The sequence below is a fragment of the Henckelia pumila genome, chromosome 3 (assembly GCF_033568475.1).
Source record: "Henckelia pumila isolate YLH828 chromosome 3, ASM3356847v2, whole genome shotgun sequence".
Taxonomy (NCBI): Eukaryota; Viridiplantae; Streptophyta; class Magnoliopsida; order Lamiales; family Gesneriaceae; genus Henckelia; species Henckelia pumila.
The window spans coordinates 193,707,785-193,732,205 of record NC_133122.1 but is presented as its reverse complement, the minus strand read 5'-3'; the positions used below and the strand labels follow the sequence as shown (position 1 = coordinate 193,732,205).

The window sequence follows — 24,421 nt, the reverse complement described above, 5'->3', positions numbered from 1 at the left end:
ATCTGAAAGCAGTAGAAGCCGAAGAGAAGAGGAGAAATGTAACTAACCCGATATCCGCAATTATCGCTAAAGATGAATCACTGGATTCAGAGGTCTTCGAACTCCAATTATTTTGTTTATTTTTATGTGAATGAGGAATCAGTTTTGTGAATGAGGAATCAGTGTTTTCTGCAGTAGAAGCCGAAGAGAAGAGCAGAAATGTAGAAAACCGATTGTTACTAATGGTTGGTTTCTCCATGATGGGCACGATCGTTTGAGACGTGGTAGTTTTGGGCCATACCAACGTACGAAAAATTATAAGTAGAGTCTCATCTTTAATAATATAGTAAAAGAACATAGTAAAAGATATATATATATATATATATAATATTTGGAAAAAAAGTTAAAATATATATTGAAATTTACTAGCATAAATTTTAGAAAAGTGATATTTTGTAAAAAAAAAAAAGTTAGGAAAACTTAAATTTATAACTAAAGTTTATAAATTTATTATTAGAAATAATTGTATTGTTTTTATAAACCAAAATCCCATGAAATCCTACCAATTTTTAAGGATTTCACTTTATTTCCTTCTATATATCTATACTTATATTTTAAGTAAGAAGATGTTACAAAAACTGCTTTTGGTCTTTTTTTTTTTTTTTTTTTGAAATCAAACTGTTTGGTCTCTTGGTATGACCACACAAAATTAATAAAAACTGTTTTTGGTCTTTTTTTTATTTATTTATCTATTTTCAAATTCCAAATTATTTTAAAAACTAATGGAGCGAGAAAAACCTAATAAGAACAATGATTCTTTAAGTACTTCTCATGTAACACCATTCTTAATTCAAAAAAAGTTATTTTTTCTACTATAAATATATTAGATTTTTTTATGTAAATTAATTAAGTATAATGAAAGAAAAACAAATTTTCGCCGCACATTGTGTGCAAAGATACTAGTATAAAAAGAATGCCCATAATAAATGCTGACGGTAGGCAATCGGGGTTTGCCAAATAAGAATCCGTTAGCACGCCGGAGATAATTCACTCGTTCCCGGCAAAAGCTATATGAAGTGGAAGATATTCAACTCCTACAAATCACAAGCCGATGGGACTTGAATTTCGACATCGAGACTATAGGGCTGAAGCGCAGGCCTACTCGCTCCCTCGAACGCGCGTTGAGTCTCATCCCCTATCCGCATCTTCCACTTCGCAGTTTCGGGTTCGTAGTTGTTCATTTTTGTTTTTGACGAATCTCGTTTTTTTTTTTCACTATTTATTTCAACGTATTTGATTAATACTGTCCAGAATGCCGTTGATACTAGAGGAGAGTTTGTGTCGCTGTGTTAGAAGTTTCTAGCGATTGATGAAATGGATCGCAAGATTATTGGAACGGTGGGAACGAGTGAGCGAAGATAATCGAATTTGTTCTTATTGGTTTATCGATTATTGTATGAGTGGAGTCAGGAGTAGGTCTGGATTTGGTAGAATGATATTTGGAAATGTGATTCACAACTTTTTTCTAATTGCTATCAACTAATGAGTATATGTTTAATGTTGTATTGTTATGATGGATTTTTCCATGTCAATCATGCCCTTTTGTATTAGTTGAGTGTTGTACGTTGGTGGAGTTTACAGGAGGCAGAATCAAACGGTGGAAAGGATGATTTCATTGATCCACTCAGGGCTCCAGATGAAAAAATGGAAGTTTCTGCCGGTGATGTGCATCGTGAATATACTCATCCCGAGGAACCACTTGCCGGCGACATCTCTGCTCGGTTGAGAATAAAGGAATGGAATTCTTTTAAAAAAAGTTTGATGCAGAGATTTCCTCTTTCAAAAACAATTCCAATATCCATGGTTGGTATCTCTCTTAAACCTGTCATGCCAACTCTGAGGAATATTTCGGAGTTGCTATCATTAATCCATTTAATGTTTATCCCAACAGGTGTCGAGTTTGCGGAAGAGTAACCAAGGTTCTACTCATTTCCTTTCCTCTTTATATTTGTTGTTGCATTATTATGAGATACAGATTGTGAACGAGATGACATAAAAAGATTTGCATTCTGCAGAATTTGACAATCACCAAAGGATTGTTGAAGATTCAAATGGTGTCAGTCAGCAGGAATATGTCTCTCGATTGCATGCACTAAAAAATGAAATCAAACAGGCTTGGTTTGCAGACGATCGAATAAAAGCTTTAAGATTGTCAATTAAGGTGACTTGTTGATTTTAGTCTCAATCTTCTCAAGACTTTTGCTTTGAAATATTGACTTAAGTATCATTTTTTCCTCAAATTATGAGAGTCAACTTTTATAGACAATGCCACTGATTTATGTAGAAAATATAGAACAATGTATTGTAGAAAAAGAATATTATTCTCATTGAAAGATGAATGAATGATACAACCTAATTTATAAATCTAAATAAGTTAAATTAAGGAAATAATCTATTCCTACTTTAAAATATAATTTACCCATATTACAAAGATAGAGAATATTAGGAATTAAGGAAATAGAATATTCAACACTCCCCCTCAAGCTGGATAGTAAATGTTTATCATGCCCAGCTTGGACTTCAACTCATCAAAGGTAGGTCGAGCTAGAGCTTTTGTCAGGATATTTGCAATTTGCAAGTGACTCGGAACATATTGGAGATTGATTACGAACAAATCCAGTTGTTGCCACAAGCTAGTGAGAGCGTTAAAATAGGTGGTAACGCTGTCATCCCCTTGGCGTAGACCATAGAGCAGGCCTTCAATGCGAAATAACTCCGACGTATTCTCTTGAGATGAATACGTGGTCCGAACCGCATCCCAGATTTCGGCAGCAGTTTGGTACAGGAGGAAATTCTCACCTATATCTTGGGTCATAGAATTTATGAGCCACAACATGACCATATTGTTTTCGGCAGTCCACAGCTTGAGTTTTTCATCACCGACAGCCGGACACTTCGAGGCACCGGAGAGATGATCCTCCTTTCCCTTGCCGCAGATGAACATCATCTTGACGGACTGAGACCATTGGAGGTAGTTGTGGCCGGTTAATTTATGGCATGTGATAGAAGAAAAAAAAGGAGATGCGTCGGGAAGATGGTGCACGGGAGGGTTGGTGGGCGGCAGTTTGGACTGTGAATCTTCTTCGGAAGATGCCATACTGCCGAACGAGATCATGGCGAGAGATTGCCCGGATCTTCTGATACCATGTAGAAAATATAGAACAATGTATTGTAGAGAAAGAATATTATTCTCATTGAAAGATGAATGAATGATACAATGAGAGAAGAGCCATTAGGAGCGAACTAGAGGATTGGGTTGTGTAGTGGTTTTATGAAGATTTTCTCTTGGAATATTAGAGGAGGAGGGTCCAGCAGCAGGAGGAGTTTAATTCGAACGATTCTTCGTAGAGAAAAACCAGATATAGTAGTTTTTCAAGAAACTAAGCAAGCCAGCATGGACAGGAGATGCATCGCTAGCTTGTGGAAGTCTAGATTCGTAGATTGGATAGTGCTGCCAGCCTTGGGCAGATCAGGGGGAATTTTATTAGCTTGGGACACAAAATCGGTATCAGTGGTGGACAATTTAATTGGAGAATTCACAGTCTCGATTAAGTTAGATAACGGAGGTAATTCGCATTGGTGGTTTTCGGCAGTGTATGGCCCATGCAACCCAAAGGATTGACAAAATTTCTGGGACGAGTTAGCAGGTTTGAAGGTTCTTTGTAGCCCTAATTGGTGTTTAGGAGGGGATTTTAATGTGGTAAGATAGAGTGAGAAGATGAACAGCAATTCCACGACCAGCAGTATGAAAAGTTTTGACTCCTTAATCACAGAGCTTGAGTTGTACGACCCACCACTTTTGAATGGTAAATTTACTTGGTCCAACATGCGCGCTTCACCGATTTGTTGCAGGCTGGATAGGTTTCTCTTCTCAGGTGGTTGGAAAGAAATGTACAAGTTTTGTAGACAACTGATATTGCCGAGAACAACATCAGATCATAATCCATTGATTCTGGACACATTTCAGGGGGAGTGGGGTCCTTTTCCATTTAGGTTTGAAAATATATGGCTAAGTCATAAGAATTTCAGAGACGAGTTCTCCAAGTGGTGGACTAGCAAATCGCTTCACGGGTGGGAGGGGTATAAATTCATGAGGAAATTGAAGGACATTAAATCGGATATTAAAAGGTGGAACTCTGAAAAGTTTGGAATTGCAGAGGCAAGAAAAATGAACCTGGAAAATCAGATTAAGGAGTTGGATTTTCAGGAGGCTGAGGGACAGTGGGTTGATAGTTTGGTGTTAGAGAGAAGAGCCATTAGGAGCGAACTAGAGGAGCTTGTTTGTAGAATTGCTCAAAGGGACCATCAGAAAGCTAAGGTCAAATGGCTGAAGGAAGGGGATTGCAATACGAAATTCTTTCACTCGTTGCTTAGCCAGAGGAGGAGTAGATCAAGGATTGAGAAATTGGAATTGGAAGATGGGAATCTCTGCACGGACAGTGAACTTATCAGGGAAGAGGTGATTGAATTTTATAGAAAGTTATTCAGCATTTCTGGACATCGGAGTTACGGCATTGAAGGCATAGAATGGAGTCCAATTGGTCAAGATGAAAGGCTACAACTTGAGCTTCCGTTCTCGGAACAAGAAATCAAAAAAGCGGTGTTTGAGTGCGACGGATCGAAAGCTCCGGGTGCTGATGGATTTACAATCAAAGTCTTTCAGGATTGCTGGCAGGTGATTAAGAAGGATTTAGTGAAGGTTTTTGAGGAGTTTTATGAGAAAGGAATAGTTAATGGAGTGACAAACGAAACCTACATATGTTTGATTCCAAAAAAGAAAGATTCTCGACGCATTAAGGACTTTAGGCCTATTAGTTTGGTTACCAGTTTGTATAAGATAATGACAAAAGTATTGGCTTCAAGGCTGAAGAAGGTAATGAATACTACGATTGCGGATTCACAAAGAGCATTCATTGAGGGGCGACAGATCCTAGACTGTTGCCTTATAGCCAATGAGATGGTTGAAGAGTTCAGATTGAAGAAGAAGAAGGGTTGGGTTTTTAAGGCAGATTTCGAGAAAGCATACGATAATGTGGACTTCCAATTTTTGGATTTTGTTCTTAGGAAGAAGGGGTTCGGTGATAGATGGAGAAGGTGGATTAAGGGCTGCCTCGGCAATGTGCACTACTCGATCTTTATTAATGGTAAGCCTTGCGGCAAGATTAAAGGAGAAAAAGGCTTAAGGCAAGGCGATTCATTATCTCCTTTCCTCTTTAATTTGGTGGCTGATGTTTTGGCTAGATTGATGGATAAAGCAAAAGCAATGAACTATTTGCGAGGGTGGGAAATAGGTAGAGACAGGGTCGAGGTTTCTCATATCCAGTTTGCTGACGACTCTTTATTTTTTGTAAAGAACGAAGGACATTTGAGATTTTTGAAGGACATTCTGACTTCTTTCTGCGACATGTCTGGATTAAAGATCAATATGGAAAAGAGTTCCCTGTTGAGCATTAACTATGAGGCTGCAGAGGAGGTGGAGATGGCCAGGGAGTTTGGATGCGAGGTGGACTCTTGGCCTACCCATTATTTGGGGGTTCCGTTGGGAGGTAATCCTATCCAGGCCTCTTTTTGGGAACCGATTGTGTTTAAAATGTCAAAAAAGCTAGCTAGTTGGAAGAAGGCTTTCCTATCTAGAGGAGGTAGGCTTACTCTGATTTCGGCAGTAATGAACGCAATTCCGGTGTATTACCTGTCGTTATTCCGGATTCCAAAGGGGGTGGCTGAGGCTTTGGAGAAATTAATGAGAGATTTTTTGTGGGATGGGTCGGAGGGGGATAAACACTGTCATTTGGTGGCTTGGGATAAGGTTAACATTCCAAAGAACAAGGGAGGCTTGGGAATTGGCAATATTGGATTGAGGAATAAAGCTTTGTTGGGTAAATGGTGGTGGCGTTTTTCTAAGGAAGGGAATACATTGTGGAAGAGGATTGTAGTAAGTAAGTACGGGATGCAAATCAACGGTTGGGACGCAGGGTTGGCCAGGCATAACACCTTTCGAAGCCCGTGGAAGTTCATATCTAGAATTTATCCGGCTTTTATTCAATCAGTGAGGTTAGTGGTTAAAGGGGGAGATAGAGTTAGATTTTGGGAGGACTGTTGGGTGGGGCTGTCCTCTTTTGATAGGCTTTTCCCTCTGCTTTTCCAGATCTCTAGAGGTCATAATAAGCCCATTTGTCATTTCCGTTCCAGAATTTCACTTTCTTCTTTAGATTCTTTCTCCTGAAATTTAATTTTTCGTCGCGATCTTAGAGATGAGGAGGTGAGTGAGTTCATCAGTTTAATGGAGATTTTGGACAGGTTTAGTTTAGAGGAGGGAGTAGACGATGTGAGGGTTTGGGTTCGGGACGCTTCAGGAGTGTTTTCAGTGAAATCCTTTTTTGATTCTTTTTTTCCAGAAGCTTCGTTCCATAATTTTGATCTTTTTAATGCTATTTGGAAAGTTCCGATACCTTACAAAGTAAAGGTTTTCTCATGGATTGCGGTGTTGGGTAAACTGCCCACTTGCGACTTGATCCAAAGGAGGTTTCCAAAATGTTCTCTCAATCCTAATTGGTGTGTGCTGTGCAAGAAAGGAGGAGAGAGTCAGGACCATATGTTGGTCCACTGCCCTTTCTCAAGCTCTCTCTGGTGGCTGGTGCTTAAGGAGTTAGGATTGTCGTGGGTGACACCAAAGTCCACCAGGGATCTGTTCAAGGCAGATTTGGGAGACTCCCTGGGTAGCAAGGGCAGAATTCTGTGGGCAGCTATAACTCATTGCGCTTGTTGGTCAGTTTGGTTGGAAAGGAATAGCAGGATCTTCGAGGATAAAGAAGTTTCGGTTGGAGAAGTTTGGGACAGGATTAAGTTAACAGTAGCAGCTTGGGTACATAATTTATTAGAATTCCGATCGTTTGTGATTTCAGATTTGTATAGAAATTGGAGTTTCGTATTGAAGTAGTTTGTTTTCTCGTAATAGATTAGTACTAGTTGTGGACCACTCATTCACCTTTGTAATCAATCTTATATTATTTATATAATATCTTACGTTTCTTATCAAAAAAAAAATTAAGGAAATAATCTATTCCTACTTTAAAATATAATTTACCTATATTACAAAGATAGAGAATATTAGGAATTAAGGAAATAGAATATTCAACAATTTATCATTTGATTTATCAGCACAATAGATAAAGATCATGCTTATCTACTATTGATAATCGAAGCAGATCTGGACGGTAAGCATCTAGAGGTTTTTTTTGTAGTTTTGACAATAGCAGAAGTTTGCAAGCCTTTTGAGGACTGTAAAAAATGTTGCTCAAATTTATTATCTGGTGCATCCCACAAAATCAATTTCTGGATTATTTCTAAATTCTCATTCAACTTTGAGGCTTGATCCTCTTCATTCCATTAGTGACATCATTTTGTCCCTTGTATTTCTATTTCCTGATTTTTTCAGCTTTGTTTTTTTAAATCGATATATTTATTCAAATGCTTGATGACAATAGATGGAGCATAATCTTGACTCGCTTATGTTTAACTAATGGAATAAATTATGAAACATTTGGTCTATTTGCGTGAGCATGCGTTTATATTTATGTACAGATGCACTTCAGAATTTATCCCCCTCTAAATGATTTTACTTTAAATATTTAGTTGTATTGCTTCAAAACAGGCAGTCTTAGTTCAAGTCGAATCAAACTGGAAATGAGTCTCGGACTTGACTGCATCGTAAATTATTAAAATCCTGGAGTAGATAGGGCTGTTAGATGATTTCAATTCGATGCTCTGGCACTGATGTATACTGGTTAACTCTGTTTTGCAACCAATTGTAGGCTTGAGATTCGCAACCTGATGAAAGTTTGTAAATTTTGTTTATGAACCATGCTTCTTTGAAAGAAACAGTATATTTTTTGCAGGTTGTTAGGCTTCTATCAGGCACATATGCAGTCCAATGTTATCCAAGTCTCTTTGTTCTAGTAACTGATGTTATGGATATGCTGGGTGATCTGGTGTGGAACCGCCTGAAGCAGAAAGCCGAGTCTGATGAAGATGGATGGTTTATTTGTTCTTTACCAGGTTATAGTCGCTAGGCATTTGATTTTTTCATTGTTTGGATTGGCGTACTCTAATCTTCTCCTACTGATTTGCTTCTTTCAAGCAAGTTCTCATGCATGCTATATGCCATATAGGCTAACTAAAATTCATTTTAACAGTCTATTCTGCTTAGATCCTGCTGTGACCTATTAGTCTGAAAGTAAAATTCACCAACTTTGTGCCATTTAAATTTATTTGATACAGTAACTTGTGCCGTTGAGTCTGCGATAAAGCCAAACGTTTTTTTTAATTGGAAGGGAGGAGGAAACCATATAATAGTTTGCCAAGTACTGACCAAATCACCAACAAATACTATGGCCTGTTAAGGGTTGTTTGAAAATTTTTCATCCAAAATGATGCGAAAATAGATTTTTCTTTAATTTATACAAGGTTACTGCGAATTATGCTTGTAGATTAATTGGATATCACGAAATAATAATTTGAATTTCTAGCACATAGATGTTTTCCAGTTGATATTCATTTGGATCTGGGGCATTTGAATCGGTTTTTCGCCTTGAAACTCTTTTATTCAACTTCTTGGAATGTGGCAGATAATTTTCAAGCAGCAGATGTGCCCTTTGATGCCAAAGAGACTTGCAACAATTGGTTCTTCAAAATCAGCTCCGTTTCTGAGCTTGTTTCTCGCATGTGAAGTCTTAACTCTCTCATTGTTTCTCTTTGTTATAATATGCCATTATTTTGATTTAGATATCGGTGCTTTCTTTGTTATTGTTTTTATAATTGTTAGTTGCATTCATTTTCCTGTGTTTGAAAATTTCTAGCAACTTCAGTGCTTTACAAGGTTGTGGAACTTATGAATGCTCATGGTATTGTGGATATATTATACAATGGCCGGACTGCATTTGTAACAACACTCTATATTACAATGGCTGGATTGAGTTTGTAGCAGCACTCTATATTGTTCCACATTAGAGCTGTTTGCCAACAATAAATGAATGCTGGTATTATTAACATTTTTTAATCTGCAAAGTTACGGTAGAATGTGTACGGAACTACGGGTTGCTTAAAAAGTTACATGATGAAATAGTGTATGGAGACTGGTAAAATCGTTTCCATTTCTTATTATCCAGTTGAACATTGTGATGGATGTTTGGTGCCAACTCATGATGTTGGGCCTGGCTCCTGCGGAAATTTGAGCCCATTTTAAAGGTGAACTCGTGTTGTGCCTTTTCAATATATACATCAGAATTTCCATCATCTTTACGTTTGATGGAATTTTCAGTACTTCTGATATTTTTTTTTTAAAATTTTATCATCGCCCTCTCTGTTCTTACATATCTATCTCTGGATGCTACATCTTTCATGGAACCTTTGAGTAGTAATTTATAATTGAGAGTCTAGGAAATTGTTAAAACCCTGTTTTAAATGATTTCTTGTCCTTGTATTTTCTTCAGTTTGTAGCACTCTACAGTTAAGATTAAGATTGACAGATCAGTCTGGGAGTTTCTGTGCTTAAATTTTGATTTATATCTCCTTGTATCCGTGTCTTACATTCTTCACTTATGTGCATACCTGATAAATGTGTTCTACCCTTTAACCAGTTATTTGGAGCTTGCAATATTGCCTTGCTGGCGCTTCTTTCGTGACAGTTATGAGGAAATCCTTCAACGCTTGGTTACGATGACAAGGGGCATTGCTGATCCATTGGTATCAGCTTATTGCCGTTTATACTTGGTTCAATGCGCACAAAGACTACCTAAACATGACAAAAGTACCAATTCTTGGTCACTATGCATAGTGTACTGAATTTACTGTTTCTATATGTTTGTCTTTAGTCTTGTAGTGCTATACCATTCTGAGTAGCTTAATATATCCCAATTTCATGGTGATTTTGATTTTTGAAGCAAGCCGAACTAAGTCAAATCTGGGAATTTCCTTGTGCTTTTAGGGAAAAATTAACTTTTGGGGCTTAACATCATGGTGTAGTTAGTTTAGGCCACTGCATGAACTGAATCATTTCATTAGAAAGCGCTGGTCGTATCAAATACTTAATTTGTTTTGTTCCTAAAATACATGCTCTGCTACAACCAAACTCTTTGTGTATCATTCATCATATCTGTAACATGGTTTTAAGTAGTATATTTTACTTTTAAATCTTCATTCCTAAGAAGCAATGGATACCGGATCTTCTGGCAGGATATTTGATCATGTGTATAAATGACCTACAAGTTATATTAATGCGCCTCATGACAGCAAGAGAAGCCATAGATGGAAATCTTTCCGGAAGTAGTACATCTCCTTTTACTCTGATTGAACCAACTATCGAGTACGTTATTCGATGCTTATTCAAGGACCTAAAACAGGTTAGTCGTATTTATTGTTCTCATTTTGCTTTAACATGTTGCTTGGTTAAGGTTTTTTTTTTTCTCACAAGAAACTATTTGTTGCATATGATATTGTACAGAATGGTGATAAATTTGGATCGTTCTATTATGTCACAAGTCATGACTTTGTAAAGGAATTATACATTGTATTGGTTTTTGATCAGTCCGCTCATTTTTGGTATACATGTTTGAGGTTTTACCTAACATAGATAGAGCAGTTATTTACAGTGGATCAATGTGATTGAAACATGCAGAATACCATTTTTTTTCTTTTAGATAGATTAGAAAAATCTGGTTCAGCCAATGTTTCTCTAAAAATAAACTCCATTTATTTCGAAATTTTGATTTGCAAGACTCAAAATTTTGCACAAAGCAATGTTGGAGAAGATATCTGAAAACTGCTGAGAAGTATCTTCTCTCATTGAACTGTGGGATAGCCTGCATATGCTTGTTTTCTTGGTATTTTTGCTTTACTTTCCTGTAATTTGGACTGCTCAACTTGTGACCGAAACTCTGGGCTTGATACCATGGCCTTAATGGCACACCAGCCAATAAGTTATCTGTGCGTTTGTTCAAGTGTAATTTCCCCTGTTCGTATGATGTTGGTGTCTTTTTACCATTATGAAGCTAGTACCGGCTTTCGGCGTTTATCTTTGTTCTAGAGTGTAGTCATTCTTATGATTTGACATACTTAAAAACTCTTTTCTCCACAGTTGATGGCTTGATGCCTCCTTGAAATGGATGCCATCATATGAAATATCTTCATGGAATAGTTTCTGTTCATTGTACTGTTGTAGCTATGCTTCGATTGATTTAAAGGAAATATTTCGTGTCAGGTGGAAGTTGGCAATATGCTCGTGTCAATTGGAATGGTGATAAATCCACCAATGTCGTTAGAGAATTGCACATGCATCTCAGTCATCCTCCATCATGTACTGAAGGAACTTCCGATCGGATTTACTTGTATTAATGCTTTGGAGATACTTCATCTTATATCATGTACCCATGATAACTCTTTTAATCAGGTGCGAATCTTAAAATGAGCATGCAACAGCATCAATCTTGGTTGTGCTTCTTTGCACTTTCAAACTTTTGATCTTTTCAGATTAATTCTTGATCATGCAGTGTTTAAATTTCAAATTCCTTGGATTTAGGCTTTGCGAAAGTATACCTGAAGTGCACAAGGTTCATTTGGTAGTGGATAAAATCATCCAGGTATAGTTTTAATCGTTTCCTTCGGAGAATTCTCATTGAAGTATGGATTAATACATTTATCTAATCATTTGCTGTCAATATTTCTGTATAATGCTTTGCATCAGTTCGGGCATTTAACTTGCCCCCACTAGCTTCTGTTTCTCTTAAATTTGTCAAGATGGAGATGCTTATGATTCTGCCCCTAGACTTCCTCGTCCAGTTATTTTATGGGCTAAACTACTCACATTTCAATTACATAATTTTCTTCCTTTTTTTTTTTCCCCTCTATTGTATTTATTTTTGGATCATAAGCAGTACCATATTTCTTCACTAATTGGACTGTGCAACATATGTTATTTGATTTTACAGTTGTTATTACAGTTACATTTATGTGATCTCTCCCCACTCCAAGCCATTTCATACACACAATGGCACATTGACTCAAGTGCACTGAAAAACATGAAAAAGTGTGTCAAGTTGTCTCTATCAGTGTGCTTTGCCTGTCATGCTTGCCTTCTATGTATTGCACGCTTCAAGCATGTAAAGGTTTCATTACATCATCAATAAGCAGAACTAATGTTCTGCTTTCTTTTTGTAACATTTCCTTCATAAAAGTTTGATCTACATCTGCAATGTCAGGTGCTTTCGTCTTATGACACCCTTGACCCATACTTGATGGTCACAGATGCTTTTTTGGAGATCATCTTTGAGAGTCAGCAGGTAATTTTAGCTTAATAAAAATCAAAATACTGCCATAAGAGATCCTGAAAAATGTTCTTGAAGGAAAATCTTTGTTCAAATATTTGTATATCAGACAGATTTGGTCGTTAACTTTGTCCTTTGATTAGAGTCACTGGATAGTGATGGTTTATTTGAATCTGCAATTTCTAACTCAAAACTTTTGTAATTTGATGGAAAATTGGTCGTGTACACACAAACATTTTCTATTCTCTGCAGGCATATGTAGGTCGCAGATAGTGTTTTTACCAATCAAAACAATCTGGGGAATATTTGTATGACTGTATCAAATATCCATCGGTTTAAAAGCATAAAGTGTCAGATCCAGTATTTTCATTTTGTGGTTGCTTACATCTCCATAATGTGTGGGATACATTTTATGAAGCCTTGCTTGCAGATATCTTGTCTGAGATGTGTGACAGTGGGATTTAAACCACATGCATTGTCCTGGGCTTTTGCTTTGATTTGATATAGGCTCTCTAGGTCTTAAACTATGAGATGTGTGAATCATTCTATGTTCATAGTCTATATCGGCATACACATGAACGGATTATATTCCATTACAGTTTCCTGTCTCTTGGAATAGTCCTTCAAAAGCTAGCTTTAGTTTCCCCTGTTGTTCATTATACAGGTAAGGCTGTTATAGAGTGTTATCTTAATTCACATAATTTATTTGGAGGGAAAAGAGGAAAGGAGATGAAACTCGAAAGTGATCCACTTTTTAATTTGAGTGATAATCTTATTCAAAATCTTCTCTCACGAGTACTAGATTTCAAATAAATATAATTATTCAATTAATGATCATTTAATCAAACGCAATCAAATCAAGATAACATAAATAAACCAGTGAAGAGTTATAATCTATCAATAAAATTATTTTTAAAAAAATGATATATATCAGGAATGCACTCTTAACATCCATTTGAAATAACTTGAACTTTCTAGAGCAATGAAAAGCAAGCAACATGCGAATAGATTCAAGTCGGGCAACATGAGCATAAGTCTCATCATAATCAATGCCTTCTTCTTGACTATATCCTTTTGCTACAAGACATGGGCCATGGCATATTTTCTGTAGTTCTAATAGGCCTAAGCATTTATATCAGATTTGAAAGATTGGAAATGTATTTTCCATCAATCGTATCAAATGGACTTCGGCTAGTAGCTTTCGCACCCCTCCAAGTTTGCTGTTTACACATGAAAATTTGATATAAATTTACGTGGTTGTATGAGCCAGTGACCCGGGATTACTTCTTTGTTTCGAGTGGTGCCTGTGGATATGTTGCATCTCAAAGTGCCAAACTCGATCATCCTGATGGTTGATCTCGGAAATCCTTCTTCTTGGCATATCGTGAAAAATATTCCTGCATTTGGTTTTTAATTGGGTGATCTTTATATATTGTAGTTTGGTGACGGAGATAAGCCCGATCAACATTAATTTTAATTCATTATACAGGATACATTTCCCAAGGTTATATTGGACCAGATATTTGAACATGCTCGTGAAAAGGAAATTAGCGAAACGTCAATGGAGACCCTTCATTCAATTTTATTGAAATTTCTCATCTATTTTGGCAACATAGAGGACATATTATCTCTGGTGCGATTCAAAAAATGTTAAATTGGTCTTTTCTGTTGTTATTGCTCGCACATTCCTACACATTTCAACACTATATATATTGGGATAGATGTCAAGGTTTTCCGTTCATATATTTGTTACTAATAATAATAATTTAAGTTTCTTCTTTTCTAGGCCCATTTGATTGATATTGTAGATATGATGTACGGAAGCTCAAGAAACTCCATCAATATGCACATACTTAGTATGGCAACAAGGTTTAGCATAACCCTTTAACATGACATTGGTTTTATGTTCTAATTTAAAATCAATCAATTTAATGAAGCCTACGTAATTGACGTGCAGATATTCAGATTCATGACAGAACCTGGCTTATTAGTTAATTTTGATTAATTTTTTATTTAAACATTTGGCTGAATACGATGTTAAATAATTGTAAATTCACATGTACTCGTAATATTTGCTCTCTCTCATTATTCTATGGTTCAACTGATCAAGTAAGGCTAACAAGAATCTCTATTGGTGATTATGGTGTTGGAAATACCAAGCTGTCAAGAAACTTATTTATATTCATCAGGCCTTCCCTCATGGATAACAAAAGAAAATTTTTATCAGATAACTATCGGATTTGATGCATCTAGTTTAGATGCAAAAGTGAATTCTAAAAAGAAGGGCAGGGGTTGCTAGTTTGTCATAAAGGGGTAAGAGTAATTAGTTGTGAGTTTCTTCACCACGAGGAAGGGGAAGTTTGCTGCCTGATTTTGTGGGGAAAAGAACTGCAGGCTTGAGATGATTTGATTAGGCACTAGTTCATAATATGAAGCGTTATTGCACAAATAATATTTATTACTTTTATCTTTTAGCATTAGTGACAGGCCGTCTTCATCTTCAATTTTTCCCTGGAAACTTAACTTTTAGATGTTTGGGGCCAGATTTTTATTTTTATTTTTTCAGCTGCAACTTTGTCTATTTTGGTAGATAAAGCATCCCAAAGTTTTTAGTATGTTTAATTTAATATTTATAAACTTGCTGAGCTTACCCACCATCCTTTTCAGGAATAGTCGCATTCAAGATCCCACCATCATTGAGGTTCTCTTTGAAGTCGCTCAAACCTTTTATGATGGCGTCGACTTCTTAAATATGAGAATGGATGATTATCAGCATAAAGTTCGTGTACTTTCCCGTTTTGTGGTCATGGTAACTTCAGTTGCAATCAATAACCATGAGTTCCATTAAGTTGTCTGATGACATGGTAACGATTTTGCTTGACACTATTTCCATGCCTTTTACTGTCAGGTGGACTTTGAGATGGATGTTGAAAGCCATTTAAGGTTCCTTGCTCGATGTCGTGGAGCATTTGCTAGCATTAGTGAACTCCAGGTTTCTCATTATTTAGTTCTGATTGATTTTAATACTAAAGCTAATCAGAGTTGCCTGAAAACTGCGTGGAGTTGGGTCAATTAGTCACTGCCTAACACAATTATTCGTGATTGGAAAGCAGTCATTTTAACACATCCTTCGACCATTTATTACAATTAGGTTCTTGCAACATGTATCGGATAATCCCAACTTCGATGAAATGGTCTTAAAATATGAAATTCTGACAAAATTTTATGCTTCAATTAAGGTACAGGTTTTAAGAGTTGTTTTGGGTAGTTAAATTTTAGTTAGTTTTTTTAGAACAACATTTAATGATCATAAAAATTTCTACTGTTAAGTATTTTTTGGTTGACAAAACATTAGACAATTGATAAAGGTGTATTACACGTGCGTTGGGAATGTTTCATTTTTCTCATAAATTTAATTGAAACTTCTAGCAGAATATCATGAATTTGACATGCTTTTGGACTAAACTGGCTTGTTGAGGTGAGTACAATTTCTTGTATTTATGTGGACCTGTTCATGGAAGCTGGGGATTATTTTGAACGTGTGGTTTTCATGTGGTTTTAGTACCGACTTTTTTTTTATTTCTTTACATATTGAATATTGATTGAGATTACTTCCTTCTTATTCCTATATTATGCTTTCTTCTGAATGTTGGTCCCTTTGGAGTGCTTTTATGGTTGGTCGATATCACTCTTGTGTCCGTTAGAATGTGGACTTGGTTTTTTTCTTCGCAGGGTTGATTATTTGAATTCGTGCTTCTTACAATAAAATTATAATTTCCACTAATATTTATGGTTTCTAAATTCGGATTGCAGGAGATGGTTGTTCACTCCACCAATAGCTTAGCTGTTAGAGCCATGAGAGATGTAAACTGTGATCTCAACTTTGTCAAATCATGTCTAGCATTTAATGAAGTTACAATCCCTTCTATTTTTACTAACCTAAGACAGTTGAGCTTATATCTTGAAACCACAGAGGTACACAATTTCTACAATGGATTCAATTAAATATTGTATTTATAAAAATACATGTCTATCTCATCTTAGAAGTATATGCTTATCTCATCTGTTCTGTTTATCAGGTTGCATTATTGAGTGGTTTTGTTTCTCACTCACATGAGCTTTTAGACGCAGCAGTAAATTGTTTGGAAAATGTACACTCAGTTGATGGTTAGTCAAATACTACTTTCATAATTCCGCTGCAGTTGATGGTTGCTCTGAAAGTATTGCATAACCTAACACTAATATGAAAAAATCATAACTTTTAACAGATTTACTCAGTTATTTTTGCTTGTAATTGCCTGTCTCGAGGCTCTATGGAAAGCTGAATTATATCTGACTTCTAATTGTTACTTTTTCAAACAATATGAAACCCTTGGAGGTAACCCGGTTGAGAAAATATTTTATAAGAACTTTTAGCAATATAATGTTGACTACAGCTCGAGTATGACAAGGTTCATCATGAAATTAACCTTATATTACCATGATTAAATTAATGTCAGCTTAGGCTCATAGCAGCTGCCAGAAAGGGAAATTATTGGTTCTCATGTCTTTTGGTGTGTGTATGCGTGTGTTTGTGACTCTCTTTTATTCTTTGGCATCTAGGAGGATAGACAAATGAACATGTTGGTGTTAGCAGCTTACCCCTTTGCCTAATTGGTTATAGTAGGCATAGGATAAACAAAATTCAATCTTTCTGCTGTTCTTTGTTTATCGCTACCATAGATTTCAGCATAAAATTATTAAAATATTGCTCAATGCCATATCTCTTGCATATTCTACTACATACTCTACAGATTTCTAGAAATTGAAGTATAAATATCGGGTTTATTCTTCCTGTAGGATTGCGGGTGCACGAAGATGTAGACTGGATTGTCTCTTTAATATGCAAGTTGTGTGGCATTTTGGTGATGGTTCCAGGTTTTCTTTCTTCCCCCCTTCAGTTTTTTATTTATTCTAAATATCCTCCCAGTAGATTGTCACTTACATACACTGTAGAATGACAATATAGTCCCAAATGGATTCTGCATTTATGTCCACACTCCTGTTCAATCAACTGATACTGAGCTTACTGAAATGAGAAACTGCTATGGATTTTGTTCTCTCTCTCTCTCTCTCAACTTTTCTGATAATGTTTCCTTGTTGAAGGGAGCCTTGAACAAGGAGTGGTCTCCATTCCTAAGCATGCACTGTCATTCCTAGATTCCAAGTCTTGGTGATATTTCGTTTTTAATCTTTGCTGAACTTGTAGGACCCATATTTCTCTTTGGCGATGACATGTTCCCTTCTTGTAGGATATTGCCTAGAATGAAGGCCAAAGTTTTATGTGCAGTTGTTGTCTTGTCTGCAGCGTTATCTCAGAATCCACTTTTGTATCATGCCGTCAGCCTAGAGGTAATCCTGAAGTGTTGTCAAAGCTATGCCATTATGCATCAAAATTTGCGCTTCTAATGTCCTCAATATCTGCGATTGACTTATTAAAGTAACAATAACATCCTACTTCGAAATTGATTTGTGAAAGTAATAATCTGATCTGATCTCAAGTTCATCACACTCCTCAAATATCACTTGCCAGAAATAGTTTTGTTGATGAATCTGATAGTATCCCTTACGCAAAAATAATCTGCATCCTTGTATACAATAATTTAGACTCATTCCGAAAGGTGTATATCAAACACTTACCTCAAGTAAATGTTGTCTACTAGTCTGTAAAATAAGGAAAAGAGGAATTCATAACTAGAGCAGCTTGAAAAATTTAGCAATCCATTCTGTTACAATGTGAATTGGTATAGAAATATTCTTGTTATAAATTACCGCAGATATAGAAAAAGAATACAAATCTCTTGTGTATATCATTAATCTGTTACACACATATATACAGAGTTTCTGTCCTATATTAGGAAATAGACTAATCAAATCTCTACAATCAATCCCTACAATCAAGGTGAATCGTATCGCATAATTCCTATTTCTATATATACAATTTGTAACACTCCCCCTCAAGCTGGAACATAGAGATATTGATCATTCCCAGTTTGTTACAAAGGTAATCAACCCGAACCCCAGTTAAAGTTTTTGTGAAGATATCTCCCAGTTGTTCTCCAGTTTTGTATAGTGTTCAAACCTAGTTGACTTTTTTCATGGACAAAATGACAATCAATTTCAATATGCTTAGTTCGCTCATGAAAAAGGGGATTGAAAACAATATGTAGAGTTGCTTGATTATCACACCACAATTTGGTTGGCATTGAAATTTGAAATTTTAAGGCCTACTTCAGTTAGAAGCTGATATATCCACATTATCTCACATACAGCCTTTGCCATAACTCTATATTCTGATTCTGTACTCAATGGTGAGACGACATTTTGCTTCTTGCTTTTCCACGAAACTAGATTCCCCCAACAAAGACACAATAACCAGATGTGGATATTCGATCATATAACCAGATGTGGATTTTCGATCATCCTTGGATCCCGCTCAGTCAGCATCTGAAAAACACTCAACCTTAGTATGACCATGATTGCTATAATACCTCGTCCAAGAGCTTGTTTCAAATAGCACAAAATTTGTTCAACAACTGCCCAATTATTAACGATTGGAGAAGCCATATACTGACTCACAATACTGTCTGGATATGCAATATCTGGACAAGATTTTTTTTTTTTTGGGATAAAAAACGAGATCATATCATATTATATATATAAGAAGAATCACGTTATAATTACAAAAAACGAATAAGATATCCGCAGACGAAAACCTTAGTACCCACTAAATATCAACAAAATATAACATTCTAATCTCTGACTAAATCTAGAATAGAGAACATAGCAAACTCTTTATGATTCATAATCCACGTAGAGACCCTCAGTTTGATCTCTTCCCAACACATTACTCCCGATTCCGCTTCATCTTAAAAAATTATTTTGTTCCTTTCCAGCCAAACATGCCAGCAAATACAATGAATCACCACTGTCCAAAGTAGTCTCCCCCTCCTACCAAGTTCGCGCTCTAGATCACCCGCAAATAAATCCTTTATTGATCTCGGATTTACTCACAAGAGACCCAACTCCGCCAGAGCCCTATACCGAAGGCCACCGGTGAAAGGACAGTGAATGAAAATGTTGTCCTGTGTCTCCACCTCCCGCCGATAAAGCACACACCAACTTGGACTTAGAGAACAAGAGGGTCAATGCTTTTGCAATGTCTTACAGGTTGCAATGTTGGAAGCTTTCATTGCACTGCAACCCACGAAAAAAACTTGAACCTTCGATGGAATAGACATTTTCCAAATGATATGAAACCATGGGAATGAATAGAAATCCCTATCAAGGAAAGAAGATTCATAGAAAGATTTAACCGAGAAAAAACCCGAAGAATCCCTTACCCACTTCCTAAAATCCGAAGCCCCTGCATTCAACCTAACTCTCTCTAAGGAGGATTCTAACAAAAGACTCAGCTCATCCACTTCCACATCCGTCAAGACTACTAAAATGAAAATTCCAAGAGACATCGAATTTAAGGATTGACTTTCAAACTGAGCAAAACGAGAAATCGGAGAATTATGAATCGAAGATATTCCTTAAGCCAATATTACCCAGACCGCCTTTTTCCTTGGGTGCACAGACCTTATCCCAAGCCACCCAATGATCATGTGAATCCCCATCAGCTCATTCCCAAAGGAAATCTCTCATATTCTTTTCCATAACATCTGCGACACCTTTCGGTACTCTAATCAGAGACATGAAATAAATCGGCAAAGCATTCAACACTGTTGAAATTAATGTCACTATACGCCCTCTGGACAAAAATGTCTTCTTCCAACTTGCTAATTTCTTCGACATCCTAGATATCCCAAAACGATAATTTCATTGAATTACGTCCCAACGGAATCCCCAAGTATTTAATAGGCCAAGAATCTCTCCCAAAACCGATTTCTGCCACCAAGTCAACTACCTCTTCTTCTTCACAATTAAGCCCGTCAAGACACTCTTCTCTAAATTAATCTTCAGTCCTGACATTTGGCAAAATGATTTCAGAATTTCCACCAAAAAACACAACTCAGCTTCCTTAAAAAACAATGTATCATCCGCAAATTGAATGTGAGAAATCTCTACCTTTTGGCATAGCCTTTAGTTACAAGTCGGGCTCTTAGTCGAGCAATAGACCCATCAGGATTGACTTTTACTGCAAACACCCATTTGCATCCAATCGCCTTCTTCCCTGCAGGTAGATTGACTAAAGACCAAGTATCATTGTCATCTTGAGCATTCATTCATCTCTTCAATCATAGCATAATCCCATCTAGAATGGGATAAAGCTTTATGAACAGTCTTAGGAACATAAATAGAATCGAGAGATGCAATAAAGGAACATGAGGATTATTGTAAGTGATTATAAGACACAAAAGAGGACACTGGATAAGTACATTGACTTTTACCTTTACGAAGAGCAATTGGTGTATCATCACTTGAAATTGGATCCTTCGACGAAGAAGCTGGTGCAGGACATGGACTAGGGTGAGACGTCGGCGAGAGTAAACCTGCTGTATGGGAGGCTTGATAGGGACAATTTAGTAGGTTCAGAAATAGAGGACGTGACAATATAGATTAACAAATCATCATACTCTCCCTGACTAGGACAATCTACAAATGGAAAGAAAGGTGTGTTTTCTAAAAAAGTAACATCAGAGGACACCAAGTACTTGCTAAGATAAGAACAGTAACACCTGTGTCCCCCAAGAAAAACACACTTCAAAGATTTTGGATCAAATTTTGTGATATGAGGACGAATATCCCGAACAAAGCAAGTACAACCAAACGTTCTAGGTTCCACTGGAAACAATGACTTATTTGGAAAGAGAACATGGTAAGGAGACTCACCATGAAGAACGGATGATGGCGCATACGATTAAATAGAAAGCAAGCTGTGGAAACTGCATGAGCCCAAAATCGTGAAGGAACATGCATTTGAAATAACAAAGCTCTTGCAGTTTCAAGGTGACTTTTTTCCTCTCTGCAACCCCATTTTTAGATGGTGTTTCTCAGCCATATCACCGAATGGCAGCAAGAATCAAAGGAAACTGAGAACTAAATCTGAAATGCCAAAGAAACTTTGAACCTGTTGCGTATAAGGTCCCACACCTGAACTGATGCTGACCCAACCAGCTGGTGGAATAATTAAAATCGAAGAAATTTCCGACAGCAGACACACCGGTGATGCAACACTGGATCAGAAAACTTGAAATAGTGCGTGCGATTCACGCGCAGGGATTCCGATGGACAGAATCTAGGAAATGGCAGATCTGCCAGTGACACTTCCTCTTACGCTTGCGATGAGAACACACTGTCACGGATGAGAACAAACAGTCCAAAAAATAAGTGACCCGAATTTTCGTACGCCTCCTATTATTTGTATTAGCTATCTGATACCATGTTGTAAATTACAGCAGATATAGAGAAAGAATACATATCTCTTGAGTATATCATTCATCTGCCTCATACACACATATATACATAGTTTCAGTCCTATATTAGGAAATAGACTAATCAAATCCCTGCAATCAAGGTGAATCATATTGCATAATTCCTATTTCTATATATACAATCTGTAACAATTCTAAACAGAAGTAAAACAACAGAAGAATAAAAAGACGGGAAATAAATTCCATAGGAACTTAGCATGTACAGTGGAGTTTAGGGGGCAGTAAAAAACTCTTCCCTTAAGAGGTGCATAGAAGTCCATTCAATTTTTTTTAAGTCGTAATTGATCTCTGATATAAACAGACAAACCAGCGACCTTATAAATTTTCGTTGCACACTCTAAATACATTTTACACATGTGTGCATTCATTTTATTGTTTGCATTTTTTATTTACATTGAAAATACTTTCTCTATCTATACAGGGAATGAGCAACGACCGATTATTTTTTGGTGTACCAGCCTATCCTCTAGAACTGCTGTCTTTGTCTGGTTCTTTTCTGCAGGGCATTGCACATATAGTTTTGCAAGAGCCTGAGCTGGTCTTTTTTCTGTCTCCCTTATATTGCATTTCTTACTTCCCTCATTCCCTTCACTTCTGAACCAGATTTTTCAACATAAACTTAAATCTGTTTCTCAGGTTGTCCGAGGAAAAACCGCACTCGAGGCTTGTAACTGTATAGCGTTATCCTTCATGGTGAGTCGATAATTTTTGTGCACTGAAATGGTACAGAAAGTTGCAATTCCTAGGGATATGTGAGTCCTATCAGGAAAATTTGTTCTTTTCTATTCATCGAAAAAATTGATCTGTCAGGACTTGCCAAGTGCTGGATTTCTGTTTTAGGCAACTGTTAAAAGAACTCCAGTTCTTCCTGATGTTTTCATTGGTACTTTAGGATGCAGCCATAATGTTTGATTTTGGAGCTTGGCAAACATTTGAGTCGAATAGCATTTGATTTGTATGTCAGATGAGCTCGAGAAAGTAAAAAATGTTTCAAAGCAAACTAGAATACCCAAATCATTTGGTTTGGGAAACCCGATTTTTTGGTGCAATCGTGAATATTTATGTTTTTATTTTATTTTATTGAGAGTTGAGTTTAAGTTTGTTGAAGTCTAAATCAATTCATTTTCTCTAGCTAAACAAATTGGATTAAATTTGAATTCCAGCTCTATTATTACTACATTATTATGGATGGTATTGGGTTTGGTTTTGCTTACTTGCGCATGTAGTAAAAATTAAATCGGTTACAGCTCTATTCAGGCATCTTATTTTATGGTGCATATTTCCATCTTTTCCACCTTTTGCGTTAAAGTATGGATCTGCTTGTTTTTACTTTTTATTTTTTTAATGTTTTTATGCACCCCTCAGACAAGTGAGGAAACTGTAGAAGAGTGCTCCAAATTGGTGAAAATTGCGAGGACGTGCTTGAGTGCAGAAGATAAGTATCTACAGTCTACGTTAAAGGTTTTAGAGTCGCGCCAATTTCTGAAACGCAAGAGTTGATGCTCAACGGGGTAAAGTGGCTTCATACGTATGTAACTTGTCTCTTCCACTTGTGCATTTACTGTATGACAATTTTCTGTTCATATTTAGAGTATACTTCCTTTGGCACCTTTTAAATTTTTGTCGCAGTTCAAGATTCAGTTCCATCAAAACCAATTTATTTCGTAAGTTGGGTTGGCTATCAGTTTTTAAAACACGATAAAGCTTATTTTAATGCGAACTAATTATTTACCTGTTAAGCAGAATGTGATGAAAGTTATAAACTATAGCATATTTTTTCATTCGGAAATCTTTTAATGTGTATTAATCAGAAAGCCTTGCCTTTGCTAGTTACTACCTGGGGCATATGCCTAACAAGTTATTATACATGTGGCTTATCTATCAACTCTTCTCGTCTGATTTAAAATAAAAAATCACAACGTGAATCTGATAGAGAAGAACAGTGAATGTGAACTTTTAGACACTCGACTGTGGATGTATTTGGAGTTAAATCACGGACTTATGATCCAATCATGCATTCCATCTTCCCTATTTAATTAAAAAAATAGGGAAAGAATTAGATTTGTAAGGTAAATTTTATTCCAAGTTTCTTGTTTGCGAAGACTTATATGTTGATTTTAATTTAATATATATATGCTGTAAGCTCCTGTGTTTGATGGATGAGAAACCTAACAATAAATTAGGCTGGCTTGCTTTGGTGGTTGATCTGAAACTTGACCTTAAATATTTGGTAAGGTATTGATTAATTAGGGTCGAAAAGGCAGCAAGAAGAGTAGAATATTCGGAACTTCTTGTCCTTTACTTCAAGTCATGAACCTAATCGGCTGAAGTTATAGAATGCACCTTTACCCTTCTTTTATATGCACTTATAGTACACACACCACAATACACATATATATGCATTATCTATATATATAATGCACCTTTATCCTTCTTTGCACTTGCCGTACAAACACACAATACATATTTATAATATATTATTATTATTACTACTACAGAAAAACTCAATAGATCAATTTTATGTGATTGATTTTCGAATCAATTTGACTAACAAAAAATAATTATCTTTTATGTCAAAACTCTATT

At 36.4% G+C, this 24,421-nt stretch overlaps 1 protein-coding gene across 2 annotated transcripts; it reads left to right on the top strand.

Moving 5' to 3' along the window:
* Positions 1–944: 944 nt before the first annotated feature.
* Positions 945–23,601, top strand: LOC140886685 (uncharacterized). Of its 2 annotated transcripts, XM_073293402.1 has the most exons (23): positions 945–1,204; positions 1,621–1,842; positions 1,931–1,958; positions 2,055–2,200; positions 7,935–8,094; positions 8,664–8,760; positions 9,675–9,844; positions 10,270–10,436; positions 11,294–11,482; positions 11,583–11,672; positions 12,291–12,371; positions 13,846–13,989; positions 14,143–14,225; positions 15,024–15,165; positions 15,265–15,348; positions 16,170–16,331; positions 16,436–16,523; positions 17,196–17,273; positions 17,502–17,568; positions 17,648–17,747; positions 22,257–22,373; positions 22,472–22,528; positions 23,201–23,601. In XM_073293402.1, the coding sequence occupies exons 1-23, from the start codon at positions 1,091–1,093 to the stop codon at positions 23,333–23,335; spliced, it is 2,721 nt and encodes a 906-aa protein (XP_073149503.1). In that variant the 5' UTR covers positions 945–1,090; the 3' UTR covers positions 23,336–23,601. The 2 variants fall into 2 exon arrangements, 1 of the variants encoding a protein (XP_073149503.1); XR_012151629.1 differs by lacking the exons at positions 17,502–17,568; positions 22,472–22,528; positions 23,201–23,601.
* Positions 23,602–24,421: the final 820 nt, after the last annotated feature.

What these genes read in the sequence shown, in the direction of transcription:
- LOC140886685 (XM_073293402.1), top strand. Translation starts at nt 1,091, where the DNA reads ATGGGACTTGAATTTCGACATCGAGACTATAGGGCTGAAGCGCAGGCC. An exon ending in TTTTGCAAGAGCCTGAGCTG is followed by an intron (nt 22,374 to 22,471) that starts GTCTTTTTTCTG and finishes TCTGTTTCTCAG; the next exon opens with GTTGTCCGAGGAAAAACCGC. An exon ending in GTATAGCGTTATCCTTCATG is followed by an intron (nt 22,529 to 23,200) that starts GTGAGTCGATAA and finishes TGCACCCCTCAG; the next exon opens with ACAAGTGAGGAAACTGTAGA.